At 45.8% G+C, this 18,216-nt stretch overlaps 1 protein-coding gene across 7 annotated transcripts in view; it reads left to right on the top strand.

Annotated features, from left to right (window-relative positions):
• The window catches only part of slmapa (sarcolemma associated protein a), a 56,242-nt gene extending 43,298 nt beyond the window's left edge, over positions 1-12,944 (top strand). For 5 of the 7 annotated variants that reach the window (XM_010874672.5, XM_010874708.5, XM_010874690.5 and 2 more), the window contains 5 exons: positions 35-340; positions 683-800; positions 3,381-3,552; positions 3,922-4,056; positions 10,800-12,944. In XM_010874672.5, coding sequence (XP_010872974.1) covers positions 35-340; positions 683-800; positions 3,381-3,552; positions 3,922-4,056; positions 10,800-10,895 — 827 coding nt within the window. In that variant the 3' untranslated portion in view covers positions 10,896-12,944. Of the gene's footprint in view, positions 1-34; positions 341-682; positions 801-3,380; positions 3,553-3,921; positions 4,057-8,131; positions 8,220-10,799 lie in introns of all 7 variants that reach the window. The other 2 variants (XM_034287646.1, XM_034287652.1) reach the window with 1 other exon arrangement.
• Positions 12,945-18,216: the final 5,272 nt, after the last annotated feature.

Here is an 18,216-nt window from a genome sequence, read left to right as displayed (position 1 = left end):
AATAAAACACAGTTTTTGACATGAACGTTTCCAGGCCAGTTGGGGAAGCTAGCGGGTGACATGGAGGAGTTGAAGGAGCAGCGTGAGAGTACCATCAGCAACACGCGGGAGGAGCTGTACTCCGCTCAGGAGGAGGTGCTGGTCCTCCGCCACGCCATGGAGGCAGCCACGGCCGAGAGGGACCGGGAAATGGCTGCCCTGCAAGGTGACTTGGCTGGGGTCACGGCCCAACTGGACAAATGGAGGAAGACTGCCTCTAAATACGAAGAGGAGATTAACTCCCTGCAGACTACATTCCAGCAGCAGAGCCGACACCAGCAGAGAGCTAATGACCTACAAGGTACGATACTACTAATCCTGACCCTTGACCCTTCCAATAGCAGGGCTACTGACCTACAAGGTACGATATTACTGTGTGTGTGTGTGTGTCTTAGGTCTAAATATACTCATGGGTATAGTATACAATGGTTAGGCTTTACATCTAGGTATATTTTAGGCATAAATGTTACTTTATTGAGGTTTGGGTGTAGGGTTTGGGTGTAGGGTTTGGGTGTAGGGCAAGGGAGCATGCAATATCTATTTTTTGGTCCCCATGAGGGTAGCCATAGAAACGTGTGTCTGTGTGTGGGAGGGAGCGTCTTTAGATGGACTATGATTACCAAGTTTCAATCTGTGTGTGTAGGAGAGTTGGAGCGTCTTCAGAAGGACTGCTCCAGTCTGCAGCAGGAGTGTGAGTGTCTTCGTTCTGAGAAGACCTCCCTGTTGGACAGACTGCAAAGGCTGGAGACTGAGCTGGACAGGTTGGTCTACATCCTTAATCTCGTTCCCAGACACTTCGGACCAAATCCTCAGAAGGTCTGGTGGAACCTTGCTTCAGATGTGGCCTCTGTAGTCTGAGAAATCTGGCAGAAATCGGCTCGATAGCCATTGGGCCAGCTTGCCAATTTAAACATCTAATCTCCAGCTCGTGAACCCTGTGCATGTGAATTGCACTCTGTTTATACTCCCATGTATGGTTGTTGGATTTACTTCTAAAAACAACTCCATCGAATGTGCAAACTGCACGCCATAACAGCAGTCAAGGATTAACAGCGGATTTTGTACGGAGCATCTCTCCTAAATAATGGTTTGCACCTGTGTGAATTGGTTACTTTTAAACAAGGGCTAATGACTGTTTATTCTAAATTGCACTAGGGCCTGGTAATGCTTTGGCAATGGTAAAGTGGTTAAGTATTAAGTCATGTAATCAGAATGATGTAGACAAATGCCGGTGTTGTCATTACCTAGCAAAGCTAATGTTAGCTGACTCATGTGGTGGTCACCCCAGCAACCAGTAATTATGCTGTTATATTGTCATGCTTTCCACCCCTCTATGCAGCCAGTAGGCTAATGTAAAGTCTTCATAATGTGTCTTGACTTGGTCATACTTAGCAGTACATTACAGTTATGTAAAACAAATGAAAGGGGGTGACTTTGCCATTCGCAGACCTGAATTAGTGTTGTAAGGAAAGTGTCAACTTCCAGGTAACCATGTTAATATTTTCCAGGACTGATTCTGGTTTATCGTCCCCCTCAGTGATGGGACCAGTCCTCTACTACAGTGTGGTGTCCTAGTATAATCTGACCAGTCCTCTACTACAGTGTGGTGTCCTAGTATAATCTGACCAGTCCTCTACTACAGTGTGGTGTCCTAGTATAATCTGACCAGTCCTCTACTACAGTGTGGTGTCCTAGTATAATCTGACCAGTCCTCTACTACAGTGTGGTGTCCTAGTATAATCTGACCAGTCCTCTACTACAGTGTGGTGTCCTAGTATAATCTGACCAGTCCTCTACTACAGTGTGGTGTCCTAGTATAATCTGACCAGTCCTCTACTACAGTGTGGTGTCCTAGTATAATCTGACCAGTCCTCTACTACAGTGTGGTGTCCTAGTATAATCTGACCAGTCCTCTACTACAGTGTGGTGTCCTAGTATAATCTGACCAGTCCTCTACTACAGTGTGGTGTCCTAGTATAATCTGACCAGTCCTCTACTACAGTGTGGTGTCCTAGTATAATCTGACCAGTCCTCTACTACAGTGTGGTGTCCTAGTATAATCTGACCAGTCCTCTACTACAGTGTGGTGTCCTAGTATAATCTGACCAGTCCTCTACTACAGTGTGGTGTCCTAGTATAATCTGACCAGTCCTCTACTACAGTGTGGTGTCCTAGTATAATCTGACCAGTCCTCTACTACAGTGTGGTGTCCTAGTATAATCTGACCAGTCCTCTACTACAGTGTGGTGTCCTAGTATAATCTGACCAGTCCTCTACTACAGTGTGGTGTCCTAGTATAATCTGACCAGTCCTCTACTACAGTGTGGTGTCCTAGTATAATCTGACCAGTCCTCTACTACAGTGTGGTGTCCTAGTATAATCTGACCAGTCCTCTACTACAGTGTGGTGTCCTAGTATAATCTGACCAGTCCTCTACTACAGTGTGGTGTCCTAGTATAATCTGACCAGTCCTCTACTACAGTGTGGTGTCCTAGTATAATCTGACCAGTCCTCTACTACAGTGTGGTGTCCTAGTATAATCTGACCAGTCCTCTACTACAGTGTGGTGTCCTAGTATAATCTGACCAGTCCTCTACTACAGTGTGGTGTCCTAGTATAATCTGACCAGTCCTCTACTACAGTGTGGTGTCCTAGTATAATCTGACCAGTCCTCTACTACGGTGTGGTGTCCTAGTATAATCTGACCAGTCCTCTACTACAGTGTGGTGTCCTAGTATAATCTGACCAGTCCTCTACTACAGTGTGGTGTCCTAGTATAATCTGTATTTAATGTCCAGGTCAGAAGGTGTCACTGGAAGGAACCCGGTTGACCTCAGTGTTTCCTACATCCAGAGCTGAAATGTTTTTTTGTCATATAAACCTGGGTCAATGGAAACCCGCCTTGTGAGTCAGAGTCATAGCCAGTCACTGCTTCTAGTTCTGCGTGATGTGAATTGAGTCCCTGCTGAATGAGTGGAGAATGAGGCCCTGCTTATGGGAGTGTCCTACCATGGGAGGTTTGGCGATCTGCCACGCCCCCTTTGAGTCAGCTATAGTTTGGTCGGAGGTCAATAGTGCGTGCACATCTGAAACAAACATGGCGACTTTCCATTGAATCCACAAAATGTGTCTGCTTATTTCCACGCTGCTGGCCCAAACACTAAGTTGTAGTGGTCAACGTGTGTGTGAGGAAATCCCCCCCCCCCCCCCCCCCCGATGCAGGATTGTGGGGGTGAGCTTGGCGCTACTGAGGATCCCTTAGACCACCTTACTGGGCGCCCCCTAGTGGAACAACTGTCAGAGTAGGCCGGTGGTAAATGTCCCTCTTCCTTCCTTCTCAGCTCCAGACAGCAGAGTGCCTCTCTGAGCAGCAGTCTCCAGTCTCTGGAGAAGTCACAGGGGGAGATGCAGAGCAGGATGGGTTCCCTGCAAGATCAACACCTTCAGGATGCCAACAAGCTGCAGTCCCAGTTGGCCCAGGCTGCCTCCAGAACACAGAGCCTGCAGAAGGAGGTAGGGGGGGTGATGTGGTCCAATACCCTGTTCAAACCGAACGGCGCTACAACGTCGTGTCGATGCTGGAAACTGATAACCTTTCTGAAAATGTGTGTTGCATCAGCGTTTCAGACAAGATCATTCTGATCTGGAATGTTCAGCATTGTTTCCCTGATAACTATAAATGTTGGGGATTTTGTTTTTAATCTCCTTTCTTTGTAAAGAAATCCCAGTCTAGCCCAACAAATCCATATGGAAATCCCATCAGATATGTTGTCTTTTCTGTTGTTGTTCACTGGAGTGCCTCCCTCTCTTTCTCCCTCTGCACCTCCCTCTGCCCCCCTCTCTTTCTCCCTCTCTCCCTCTGCGCCTCCCTCTCCCCCCCAGTATGAGGACACTCAGACACTGCTGTCTGACCTGAGGCAGCGCTATGAGCGAACGGAGCAGGAGAAGCGCTCCATCCACGACGAGCTGCAACAGTGTCAAGTCAGCCTCCAGCTGCTACAGGACAAGGGCAAGAATGTGAGTAGACACACCATGATCCCCGGGTCAAAGGTCACAGAGACGGAACTTCCTCTGGTTAGGACGTTGGTACCGGGCGCAAATGCGCTCAGAGAGGCGATATGGAGACCCTGATGTTGAGGGTGTGATGGAGAGAGCAAGCGCGCGGCTCAGATGTAGTTGTTTGATTTGATTGTGTGATGGCAGGCCTCCCGGTTAGATCCCATGTGATGGCAGGCCTCCCGGTCAGATCCCATGTGATGGCAGGCCTCCCGGTCAGATCCCATGTGATGGCAGGCCTCCCGGTCAGATCCCATGTGATGGCAGGCCTCCCGGTCAGATCCCATGTGATGGCAGGCCTCCCGGTCAGATCCCATGTGATGGCAGGCCTCCCGGTCAGATCCCATGTGATGGCAGGCCTCCCGGTCAGATCCCATGTGATGGCAGGCCTCCCGGTCAGATCCCATGTGATGGCAGGCCTCCCGGTCAGATCCCATGTGATGGCAGGCCTCCCGGTCAGATCCCATGTGATGGCAGGCCTCCCGGTCAGATCCCATGTGATGGCAGGCCTCCCGGTCAGATCCCATGTGTCGGCAGGCCTCCCGGTCAGATCCCATGTGTCGGCAGGCCTCCCGGTCAGATCCCATGTGTCGGCAGGCCTCCCGGTCAGATCCCATGTGATGGCAGGCCTCCCGGTCAGATCCCATGTGTCGGCAGGCCTCCCGGTCAGATCCCATGTGTCGGCAGGCCTCCCGGTCAGATCCCATGTGTCGGCAGGCCTCCCGGTCAGATCCCATGTGTCGGCAGGCCTCCCGGTCAGATCCCATGTGATGGGTCAGTTGACAGAGGAGGTCAGGGGTGTTGTGGGCAAGTGACCCTAGATCCATTGACAGGAATGCCGTCACAAGCCCTCACCTGTGACCTGCTGACCTGTGACCTGCTGACCTGTGTGCTCCTGCTGCAGACGTCAGCACAGAAAGCCCTTCTGAGACACAGTCCTTGTCAGCATGTTGGGAAATTCCTTCATTTTCTGTAGCACCCATCTGCCGACACATCACTGATGGGGGGGCGGGGGGAGGGGGGTTGTGCTGAACTGAGCTGGGCCGTGATTGGGCCGTTCTAGCCTCAAGTCTGTCAGGAGCAAAGTCCAGCTACTTTTTCTGGATCTAGTTTTTGGAATGGGAACTCCCTGATGCTTTCACTGTCTATGAGGTGCCTGTGTGTCCTTCATGCAGGAGGAACGTCTCAGCGTTCAGCCTCTAGATCTCCTCTGTCCTGGATTAGAACGTCCCCACTGGCCCCCCAGATAAATGAGTTCGTAAGAGTACTCAGCCTGATGAACCTTGTAGATATGTTAGTGTACTCGGCAGCACTATCTTTACAAGTGTTTGTGTTAAGCCCTTTCTTTTGGTCTTCCTCTCCCACTGTCTGTTTTGTCTTGTTACTGCTGTCATCACTGTTAAAGGAGTATTTCATCTAAATGACATAATGACACACGGGTGTCTTCAGCCTGTAAGCTGTCTGTGGACAAGGCTTTACTTCTGGCGCCCTTTTTCAAATGCTAACGTTACAGCATAACAGGACTTAAATGCTCAGATGTTAGCCTATTTGAAAAGAGCTGCTAATGTGGGTGAACCCTTCCTTTAAGGTTAAAGGAAATGTCTTGTGTGAACATCTGTCAACTGTGTGTTCAGCTTCTAGATGTGTGGTGGAACCAGGTCTCTGTGTCTTTAGATATCAGTCCACCAATCTGGTTTCTCTTTATTTTTCCAACCAGTTGCCGCTCTTCACCCCCCCCCCCCCCCCAACTCCTCCCCAGACCCCTGCCTCAGTCTCCCTCCTGGGCAATTCCAGCGTTATGGACGTGACATTTGCAGTCAAAACATAAAATATAAATTCTCAGAAAATGCATTTAATACCAATATATTTAAATGTCTGTTTATATGTCCATACTCCCTTAATAAAGGAGTACAGACATTAGAAAAATATCAATCTACACATGCGTTTTATATTTAATATGAGGGAAATACACATGCGTTATGGACGTGACAAAAAAAAGACGCGAGTTTGTGGGAGACAATATACTTTGTTGAAATTCTGTGAATTAAAATGCACAAGCCAAAATAAATAATACCAGCCGAATGGATGAGTGTCGGCTCTCTATAGAACATACATTATTTATTTTATTTTTAAAAAAATCAATTTATGAGGAAAAACGGACGTTACGGATGTAACTTCTTTCCGTTCCGAAATCATCACTTGGCTGACGCTGGAAAACTTGAACAGAGACCTTTTTGTGTGTCTCTTTTTATTTGAAACAACAAACATCTGAGACATCAGTAAGGTAAGTCTGCACAATTAATCAAATTTAAACGGAAATCACCGTGTTATAGATTAGTTCACGCATATCTCTCATGCTGCTAAACTGTAACCGGCATGTGAGCATGTTCAAAACTCAATTCGGGCATGATATTGCTTGCTTGATAATGTGTTTTTATCATCAAGGTGTTTACTTTAGACCCCGAAAGATATGGAATTGATAATGCTAAGATACATAATCATTATATATGCAGTTTATCACATCGATATTCTCCGGAGTTAAGAGCACCGGTTTCCCCTCAGTCCCGTCAGTGAATTGAAACGCTGTCTGATTGTAACAGTGTGTTGGCCTGTGTCTATATAGAACAAACAGTCTGGAGAGCGTTTTTTTTTCTTTTTGCATGCAAAAAAGCAATCATGTCACAATGATCGCAATATTATGTTTTGTGTCAAACTAATCGCAATGTTTATAACCGTTTTGCGTTGTTGAATGCGCAATCGTGCTTTAAAATAGCCACATTATTGCAAAATTAGCCAATGCATTGAAATAATACTTGAAATGTTATTGTCTTAAGTCAAAATCACAATGATTACTTCATTTCATTAGGCCCGATGGGTTTTTGCCACGTTTATATTGGTTTGGATGTCAGGAGGATCAAGACGATCTGTGTGAAAGAGACGCCCAAAATACTTACCAATTACTGCAAATAAAGTAGAGATTTTGTCCAGAAATCGCAGATCTACAATCACCACAGAAATAACTGCCTTTGACCACAGAGGGCGTGCGCGGGAAAGAGAGTCATCACAGAAGGCGCGTCTCATATTTCTCTCTCTCACACACGCGCACGCACACTCCATGGTACTAGTATTAATTGATTTCTAAAAAGTTCTGATGTACAGTAATAGAGATCAATTTAATATATGTGTGGGGTTTTTTAACAGTAAAATGATGAAAGACCAAGGTGAGTTTAAATAAGTTTGACTTCTTTCCACTCCATTTCAAGCAATAGATCGATTTATATTGTAAAGTTGATGAATTTATCTTTTCGTATTGATTTAAACAAATATGCGCTGGTCAAATCATGCATGATTTAATGTGAAGCGTCCGTAACGGTCACGTCCGTAACGCATAATTAGGTTGTTTAGAGCAATTAAGTGAGATGATTTGTCAATCATAACTAGAATGGACATATTTTGGCTTTGTACATAAAGTTTCAAATTAATTGTAATAATAATGATTATACAATCTAAACTTATTCTTTAAATCGTTAAGGACGTGACACAGCACTTAAGCATCATGACTTCCTAAATATAGCCTTTATAAATTTAAAGGGAAATGCAGTTATAACAAAGTGAGTGTATTTATATCTCAGTCATGCCCCCATCTTTCTGCAAAATCCTTACTATCAACATAAAGTATAATTAAAGGAGGCTTTGATCCCTCTTTTTAAAGCATGAGATGTACATGACAGCACATCAATACAATAAAATACAGATCCAAATGGACAACTTAGAAAGGGTTTTGATTTTTTTATGATAACTTTAATTTTTCACAGCAAGGTTGACATTTGCGTGGAATTGCCCTCCTATCTTTGTTAAACACCATCCCAGTGGCCCCTCCCTCTTCTAATAATGTAAAAAACTGTCCCACTAACAATCCCCCCCCCCCCTTAGTTATTGAAAAACATTTGATTAGGTCTCTGTTGTAGATTTGTACATGAAGACTGATTATTTGACTATTCTCTGATTGATTGACTGATCCCTTCCCTTCCTGTAGCCCTCCATATTGCAGCCTGTCCAAGCCATTTTCATCGGCCTTATCCTGGCTTTGCTGTATTGGTGCTTCGGCCAGTTGTGGTAGTAAGGTACACTGTGCTCCCGTTGAGTGTCTCTGTCATCTGTCTGGCGTTTCCATCATCACCGCCATCTTCTAACTGTTCAGTGCATGGCTGTCATTGACGCTCCTCTGCTGCTTTTGCTGTCTGGCAACGACCAACACTGGGGAACTGGAGTACCAGAGCTGGTCCGGTCCAATCCTGGAGAGCCCTAACACTTCTGGTTTTGCTTCCTTCCTGGTATTTGTGGCACAAACTCTGATCCTTCCAGTAAAAATTAACCTGCGTTATTAGTGTAGATCATCCTGTTGTCAGCCAAATACGACAGTGATTGTCTGAAATCACTGAAGTTTCAGAGTTGTCTAGAATGCACCAAGAGTTGCACTTACCAAGAGTGTATTCAACACATTTTAGTTGTGAAACATTGACACAGAATAAAACCGGGAGCATCCTCCCTGTTTCTTCCATCCGATGTCAAAACAGAATGCACTTTGACAGATTTAATTCAGGCCTGGTGGCCCATTTCATCATCAGACTGTTATTAGGAGCTGATGAGGTCCAGAAGTGTTTGAGCCATCCAGGACTGGAAAAGCAACCTCCCTCCACTGAACTGCCATGTCGTTTTTAGCGGTGTTCAGACAGTCCTACTGTAACTCCTCCAGTGATGGAAGCTGTCTGCTCTGCTTGGATCACTAATGGAATGCCAGCGCCCCTTTTTCTTTGGTTTCCTGGGGTTGTTTAATTTTTTATCATTATTGCTTTATCATACTCGTTGTTTTCATTGACTTTCTTCTGAAGGGTACCTGGCTCTCTCCCAGTGAAACTGCAGTGCTGTTTCTTGTGCCTTTCTCTCTTTCCTATGCCCCTGTTCTCTCTCTCCGTCATCTAAGCACACATCTCTCTCGCTCCAGTCTTGCTCTTTCCTCAATCTCTCTCCCCCTCAATCTCTCTCCCCCTCAATCTCTCTCCCCCTCAATCTCTCTCCCCCTCAATCTCTCTCCCCCTCAATCTCTCTCCCCCTCAATCTCTCTCCCCCTCAATCTCTCTCCCCCTCAATCTCTCTCCCCCCCCTCAATCTCTCCCCCCCCCTCAATCTCTCTCCCCCCCTCAATCTCTCTCCCCCCCTCAATCTCTCCCCCCCTCAATCTCTCTCCCCCCCCTCAATCTCTCTCCCCCCCCTCAATCTCCCCCCCCCCTCAATCTCTCTCCCCCCCCTCAATCTCCCCCCCCCCTCAATCTCTCTCCCCCCCCTCAATCTCTCTCCCCCCCCCCTCAATCTCCCCCCCCCTCAATCTCTCCCCCCTCAATCTCTCCCCCCCTCAATCTCCCCCCCCCTCAATCTCCCCCCCCCTCAATCTCCCCCCCCCTCAATCTCCCCCCCCCTCAATCTCCCCCCCCCTCAATCTCTCCCCCCCTCAATCTCTCCCCCCCTCAATCTCCCCCCCCCTCAATCTCCCCCCCCCTCAATCCCCCCCCCTCAATCTCTCTCCCCCCCCCTCAATCCCCCCCCTCAATCTCTCTCCCCCCCCTCAATCTCTCTCCCTCTCCCCCCCCTCAATCTCTCCCCCCCCCCCCTCAATCTCTCCCCCCCCCCCCTCAATCTCTCCCCCTCCTCAATCTCTCTCCCCCCCCCTCAATCTCTCCCCCCCCCTCAATCTCTCCCCCCCTCAATCTCCCCCCCCCCCTCAATCTCTCTCTCCCCCCTCAATCTCTCTCTCTCCCCCCTCAATCTCTCTCTCCCCCCTCAATCTTTCTCTCTCTCTCCCCCCTCAATCTCTCTCTCCCCCCTCAATCTCTCTCTCTCTCCCCCCTCAATCTCTCTCTCTCACCCCCCTCAATCTCTCTCTCTCACCCCCCTCAATCTCTCTCTCTCACCCCCCTCAATCTCTCTCTCTCTCCCCCCTCAATCTCTCTCTCTCTCCCCCCTCAATCTCTCTCTCTCTCCCCCCTCAATCTCTCTCTCTCTCCCCCCTCAATCTCTCTCTCTCTCCCCCTTCAATCGCTCTCTCTCTCCCCCCTCAATCGCTCTCTCTCTCTCTCCCCCCTCAATCGCTCTCTCTCTCTCTCCCCCCTCAATCGCTCTCTCTCTCTCTCCCCCCTCAATCGCTCTCTCTCTCTCTCCCCCCTCAATCTCGCTCTCTCTCTCTCCCCCCTCAATCTCGCTCTCTCTCTCTCTCTCCCCCCTCAATCTCGCTCTCTCTCTCTCCCCCCTCAATCTCGCTCTCTCTCTCTCCCCCCTCAATCTCGCTCTCTCTCTCTCTCCCCCCTCAATCTCGCTCTCTCTCTCTCTCCCCCCTCAATCTCGCTCTCTCCCCCCTCAATCTCGCTCTCTCCCCCCTCAATCTCTCTCGCTCTCTCCCCCCTCAATCTCTCTCGCTCTCTCCCCCCTCAATCTCTCTCGCTCTCTCCCCCCTCAATCTCTCTCGCTCTCTCCCCCCTCAATCTCTCGCTCTCTCTCCCCCCTCAATCTCTCCCCTCTCGCTCTCTCTCTCCCCCCTCAATCTCTCTCTCTCTCTCTCCCCCTCAATCTCTCTCTCCAACGTCTGGCCTTAATCTGTGGGCCGGCTGAAGGCCTTGCCTCCATCTCTGATCCCTGTGTGTCTTTTGCAGAGTGGGTGGAGTCCCTGGATGCCAGTGGTTGCGGTGATGGTAGCAGTGACGGCAGCAGTGCTTTACCCCAACTTCTCCAAAAGCAGCACCACCTGAAACCTCAGCTCCGCCCCCCTGGACTGTCACCCAGGCAGCCCCACCCCCCTGCTCCTTCAGCACCTCAGCCTGCCCCTTTAGTCAGCCCTCATTTTATGGATGGATCACCCCCACCCTGGGAGCTGACCCCTGTCTGGTCTTTCCACACAGGGCCTGTTCTCCATGGATTGATGGATTCCCTCTGGTGTCAGATAGCTCCTCTGCTGCAAACTGTACAAAGTCTGTGTATATAGAGAGGGAGAAGAGTAACCAAGATGAAAAGTTGTAATTTCTACCATAGATTAAATACTATATCAACAGTTATTTTTTCTGTTCTTAATCAGTTTGATGGGAATATTAGTAATTTTATTATTATTAAAGTGGCCTAAACTAGGCTTTTGTTTTGGTTATTTTTTTCTTGATGGGTACCAAACCTTTATTCATTTATTTTGGCTACAAGTTGTTTTAGCTAAATGTTATGGTTTGTTGGTTTGTTCGGGTGTTAATGTGGTATTCCAAATAAGGGTTTATTATTGAAGCCAAATCATTCTGATTATTCTTAGGTTGTGTCCCTTGATACTCCCTGCTGTTGCCCTGTAATAGGGCTCTGGTCTAAAGTAATGTACTATTATAGGGAATAGGACTCTGGTCTAAAGTTGAGTACTATATTTGGGAAATAGGGTGATTTTAAAGCAGTCTACATTCATGAGGCACAAAGTGCCTACAGAAACTAATAGCAGGTGTCTGTGTCAGAACTGGTAATTCTACAGAGGAGTTTTTAACTACACATTGAATATTTGACCTACAAACAAACCATAAATGACTGGTGTGTAGAGGACTGATTCACCATGTGACGATACTACTGTCATGTTTCCTCTGTGTATGGAGGAGAAAAACACTACAGTTCATAGACTTTGAATTAAAATGGAACCTTATTTGGTGTGCTGCAACATGATTTCTGGCAACTTGTACACAGTCAGGTTCTGGTTTTAGACAAGGGAGACTAGAAGGATGGAAGGCACAAACCCCCCCAGTCTAATGGCTGTAGGAGACTAGACTGGTCTTAGCCCCCTAACTCTGAGCTTGAGCTTCCAAGTGTTTGTGGTTATGGTTCGGAGCATCTAACTGTAGTTTTATGTCTATACTTCTAGTCCCAATTCCTAAGCTCATAGTATGTTGGCTTCTAGTCCCAGACTCTGCCATCGGTATTCCTTGGGTTCTAGTCTCAGGCTCTGCCCTCTGTATTCTATGGGTTCTAGTCCCCAGCCAGCCCACAGAAAGCCCTCTGCACCATAGATCTGATCACTACTAAAATCTCACCAAAGGCCAAAAGGAGGATTCTGATTGCTTACCTGTCTCACCAGGACTATGTCTGGTCTGTCTCACCAGGACTATGTCTGGTCTGTCTCACCAGGACTATGTCTCACCTCCAGAACACGTCTGGGGAAGAAAGCTTTGCCATCAAAGAACAGAAATGTTAACTAAAACCAGTGTAGAACCAGAGGTAGAAGGTCGGCGGTTAACAGGAGTGTTGGCCGTGTCTCAAATGGCACACTTCCCTGTACACAAGTGTGCACTACTTCAGGTCAGAAAGGAGAAGGGTGCTCTTTCAGCCGTGGAGCCGCTGGGCTGGGTTTGATGAGTGACCTATGGAGCTGAATGTGAACCAGGAGGTTCTGAGGTAGACGATCAGTGATTAGTGAACTGTTAGGTGAAGGAAGGATCCTGGCGTGTGGTGTCTAGTGGACCGGTACTGCCAAACTGGACCAGTGAGGAAGCCAGCTCACTTGGATAAAACACCAGTAATATATTTACCAGACACAAATATTTGTTTTTGGTTGCTGAGTCTACGACACCAAGCCCATGTCAAACTTAACTTTCGACGCGGATGTTACGCCAGAATATTTACACGTTTAACTGGCTAGATCATAGATCCTGCTTTGTAGTATCGATACCAGTTAACTGGCTAAGCAGACTTAATTCTGCAAACTCCATTGTGCAGATTCAGTGAGGTCTCACTAGGATCTTCTGCCTACACTGGAGTTGTAAATAAACAAGCTATTCCTCATACTTTACCTGTGTACACGAGTCATTGTGAATGCTTCATCGCAATCAGACCCTGATCCAATCGCTTAACTTACACCACCACAAAGCACAGGACACAGCTCTTCTCTATACATTAGGTAGGACAGGACACAGCTCGTCTCTATACATTAGGTAGGACAGGACACAGCTCGTCTCTATACATTAGGTAGGACAGGACACAGCTCGTCTCTACACAAGTGGCGTATAGACTATCACCAAGACAACGGAAGTTGGAGGAGGGAGTGATGAGGTTAGTGCTGGAACAGTGGACCATGCCGACCTAGAATCCTGTTTGTTGTTCACACAGAGACATCACACAAAGTCTACCATGGTGAGTGACATCACCTGTAACTGTGCTAAGTCAGTGACTTCACCAGTACGTGTTTGCTACATCATAAGACATCAGCTAAAGGACGCAGCAGATTCCCTTTTCATGCTTTTCAAAATGTGATGTTTTGACATCTGCTACTGTTGTTACAATGTGGGAAAGAACATTTGTCACGTCAACCACAATATGTGTATATATGAATGAATGTACGTTTGTAAATATACATTCTATACACAAAATAAAAGCTGATATGGGAAAGATATTGGTTACATCATCCAAAGTTCTGTCTGTTTGAGCTTTTCAGTCCCTAGGATGTCATTTAGGACAGAAGTCTTCTATAGTGACTGTGGTGCCTGAAGTGCAGGACACCATTCCGTTTCAGTTCAACAGGCTTTCAGTACAGGCAGTGTAATGTTTTCATTTGGGTTTGTTTTAATTAACAGAAATTAATGGAATCTTTTTTTATCCCAGATTTATTTTCTTTTTTTAGTCAAAATGTTTTCAGTCACATAATTAACATTCAATATATTGATTTTAAAAGACTTTTTTCACTAATTCACACTTGTTTCCCCACCAATGCAAATAAAGTGGTAATGTTTGTTGAGGGAAATTAAAATGATAGTTTTATTAGACAATTTAGAGAATTCCAGAACACCAGTGGTGAAGTACTGTATTTGACCAACACAAGAAGAGTCTATAATCAATTGTCTCGTACTAAATCATACATGCTGTCTTCTACCCTGTGTTAAATGGAAATCATTAATTTTATGTATTTTAAAAGGTTTCTGCTTATCCTCAGAGTTATTTTAAAACCCAGCCAGTCGCTCTCATAATACCATGCCAGTGGAATACAACATGACATGACTGAAAACATTGTTCAGAAACGTCAGATCAAATAGCTTTTTTGTGAATAAATAATTGTTTAAAATTCTATTTTGTAAAGAAATGAAAAGTTGCATTAGAGTTTCTGGAGTATACAGATTAAAAGTATTTGCACCAACACAATGTGATGTGCATGATTTTAATAAAACTACTACTCCTGTACGTGTCATCAGTCATTGGCTCTGATTTTTACTGGCTTCACATGGTTCCGTTTTTATTAAACAGGCATTACAAACGTCTGCTTACTTTAACCAACGCCATTCAAAAGGTGGAAGTAATCATAGTGTGAGCATGTACATTTTTTACCAAAAAATATTTATATAATCTGAAATCAATTCCATAATTCTGAGTTGACATTACTTAATGCTGTTGTGGGTCATTATGACATACGGGACGGATTAGCCTACTTCTATTGAATGGTTTGCTAGTGGTGGCTAAAGTTAGCAGATGTTTCTAATAGCTGTCTAAAGAAAACAGAATAATGGATTGCGGTTTGGCCGTAGACTAGACTGCTTTCAGGGTGAGAAATCATCACACATCAAGTTGGAAAAAAGGTGAAAATCTCTTATATGCAGTGAATAACCATTTTTTAAACATATGTTATGTATTTGTGGATTAACAGTCGAATCACTATCATACTATCCGTTAGCTGAAACATTTCATGTTTTATAGGAAGTGGTTTTGATGGTACACACTGTTTGATGGAGACTGTTTTAGCCTCGACAGGGTTACTTTTACAACTAGTGGACAGGAATACTGGAATAATAATTTAACAGCAAGACACCAGCTTCTTTAATACTTCCAGTGACCTCATTGTTGACATGTTCCCATCTGGCTTTTTAAAGGGGCATTTAACCCACAGGTAAGTGTGTGAAAGACCAGACACGAAACATGACTAGGTGGGAGCAGCCGAGTCCGCGCCAGGGTTCCAGATTTGATCGACAGTATACCCCAAATCACCCGCACACATAAAATAATAGCCAAATTTCGCGAAACTTTCCTACCTGGCAACAGGTCCGCGCGCAATCGCAACGTTCTGTTTTCTCAGCTGTGAACACAAGGTGGCAGTGTTTCCCTTGGCAACCGTCCTCCACCCACTTCCTAAATCTAGAACCACTAAAATGTTCTGGGTTAATCCTGTGCTTGGACGGAAGCATTTTAGCTGCTATCTCAACAGGCCCAGAGTGGTCTATCGGTAGAGTTATCTGGCTGGCTTCCCTCAGAGGAAACTGCTACTGATGATAGTACGTCTCATTACAGAAAGAGGTGGCAAATAAACAAAACAAACAAAAAACATGAATAGTAGGACAATGTAAATAATCTAATTACAGTCATTGACTTTTATACTATACTTAAGTGAAACTATCCCTTATAAGAATAACTTAAGCACTTTCCATCTTCTTCTCTATTGGAAGTCAACTTACATCTGACAGAGCCCTCGTGTTTTAAGGAAGACATCCATATCAATGGAAGGAAGTGTTTGAGTCTCATTGGTGACTAACCTGCAGTAGATAAGGTCTGATAGCCTGCAATGAGAGAAATTCCTGTGTAGTGATGTTGATGTGAGCAATCTTCCTGATTCACTGGGTCTTGGCCAATGGCAAGGGTTGGAGTCCACACTAACAGGACGTTCACCACCCCTTCAGCCCTATCACAGCCCCTGAGGCATTCTGTGCTCCAGACACACCTCCTTTAACTAAGGTTGTTGCCAATAGCACCATGAGCTCAGTAATCTTGGTTCGCCTGTCACCTAACCTAGGGAGAACAGTACTGGAAATATGCATTTATAACCTCTGGCCTTCAAGAATCACACTACCATGGCCGACATGGGGTTCCTGAATGCTGCTTTCTCTTGGTGCTGATGGAGGCGCAGATGGATATAGGCTAGCCAGCCAGATGTGATTGTTCCAGCTGAACGGGCTGATGATGTAATGGGATGGACTGGTGTCGTCAGACTGACAGTGAGATCAGTGATGCCCTTGGTGACTGAGTCAGGGAAGGATGAGCCAAGACAATGACATCACTGTTGCCCCCGGTAACTGAGTCAGGGAAGGATGAGTCCAGACAACGTTTTTCCTGTGGGCCCAGTGGGGCAGACGGCGCAGTGGGGCTGATGACTGAAGGATTCACTGGTATTCACTGGGATTCACTGGGAGAGCCCCAGAGCACATGAAGGGGTGTGGAATGATGGCATTATGCCCACGTGATCTGAGCCTAGTTGTCTTCATCTCAGGAACTATCAGCAATGTCAGAAGACAGTGCATCCTGTGCCAAAAAATGTACATTTACAAACACAAAACACACGATGCAAGTATTATTTGCTGGGAAGGACTGGTGGTGTTTCACACACAGGTGCCATGATAGAAAAAGTAGTGTTGGGAAATTACTGTTTGCATCATAAACTCTTAACAATCAACATATATTATTGATCATTGATATGACATCACATCCTGACAAAAGTTAAAACAACAGCTCTCACAAGCTGAACTGCAGGTGTTGCCCTCTCTGTGTCTGCAAGACATTCAACCAGGACACTGGTTGTGTGTGTGTGTGTGTGTGTGTGCGCGCGCCCCACCCTGTGATTCACCAGACTTCGTACCAGGGTCTGCAGCGCTGGAAACACAGATTAGTTCAGTAGTGACATACAGTATCTCACAAAAGTGAGTACACCCAATCACATTTTTGCAAATATTTGATTATATATTTTTAACACTGAAGAAATGACACTTTGCTACAATGTAAAGTAGTGAGTGTACAGCTTGTATAATAGTGTACATTTTCTGTCTCCTCAAAATAACTCAACACACAGCCATTAATGTCTAAACCTCTGGCAACAAAAGTGAGTACACCCCTAAATGAAAATGTCCAAATTGGGCCCAATTAGCCATTTTCCCTCCCCGGTGTCATGTGACTCGTTAGTGTTACAAGGTCTCAGGTGTGAATGGGGAGCAGGTGTGTTTAATTTGGTGTCATCGCTGTCACACTCCCTCATACTGGTCACTGGAAGTGAACTCTCTGAGGATCTGAAAAAAATTATTGTTGCTCTACATAAAGATGGCCTGGGCTATAAGAAGATTGCCAAGACCCTGAAACTGAGCTGCTGCACAGTGGCCAAGACCATACAGCTGTTTAACAGGACAGGTTCCACTCAGAACAGGCCGCTGCATGAGTGCTGCCGGCACTGGGGAACTACAGTTCATTGAGGGAATCATGAATGCCAACATGTACTGTGACATACTGAAGCAGAGACTGGGCCGCAGGGCAGTATTTCAACATGATAACGACCCCAAACACACCTCCAAGACGACCAGTGCCTTGCTAAAGAAGCTGAGGGTAAAGGTGATGGACTGGCCAAGCATGTCTCCAGACCTAAACACTGTTCAGCATCTGTGGGGCATCCTCAAACAGAAGGTGGAGGAGCGCAAGGTCTCTAACATCCACCAGCTCTGTGATGTCGTCATGGAGGAGTGGAAGAGGACTCCAGTGGCAACCTGTGAAGCTCTGGTGAACTCCATGCCCAAAAGGCTTAAGGCAGTTATGGAAAATAATGGCACTTTGGGCCCAATTTGGACATTTTCACTTTGGGGTTTACTCACTTTTGTTGCCAGTGGTTTAGACATTAATGGCTGTGTGTTGTGTTATTTTGAGGGGACAGCACTACTTTACATTGTAGCAAAGTGTAATTTCTTTGACACTTGTACAAAAAAGGTCTGGTCTGGTCCAAGGTGTACACCTCTACACCACTCTAGAAATTCCTGAGGACTTTTAGAATGATGACATGCATGATTTGTTTGAGTAGAATACAAATTAATTTGCTAATAAATGTGATGAATGAAAATCTGCTATTCTGAAATTAAATTATATATTTAAATTCAAATGCAACCGAAGAGATCAAATAGACTAAGTACAGCTTGAATACTTTTATGAATATATTTAAAGTCTTACTACGTACAATAAGACCAGGGGCAGCACTCAGGAGCGAAACAGTGAGTGTCGTCATCGGGAGTTTTCGTAATTAACATGGATAACGCGCACTGCGCAAGCGCA

Source organism: Esox lucius, chromosome 2, assembly GCF_011004845.1.
Source record: "Esox lucius isolate fEsoLuc1 chromosome 2, fEsoLuc1.pri, whole genome shotgun sequence".
Classification (NCBI taxonomy): Eukaryota; Metazoa; Chordata; class Actinopteri; order Esociformes; family Esocidae; genus Esox; species Esox lucius.
Note: the sequence above shows the minus strand (reverse complement) of the source record. Positions and strands in the feature narration are given on the sequence as shown.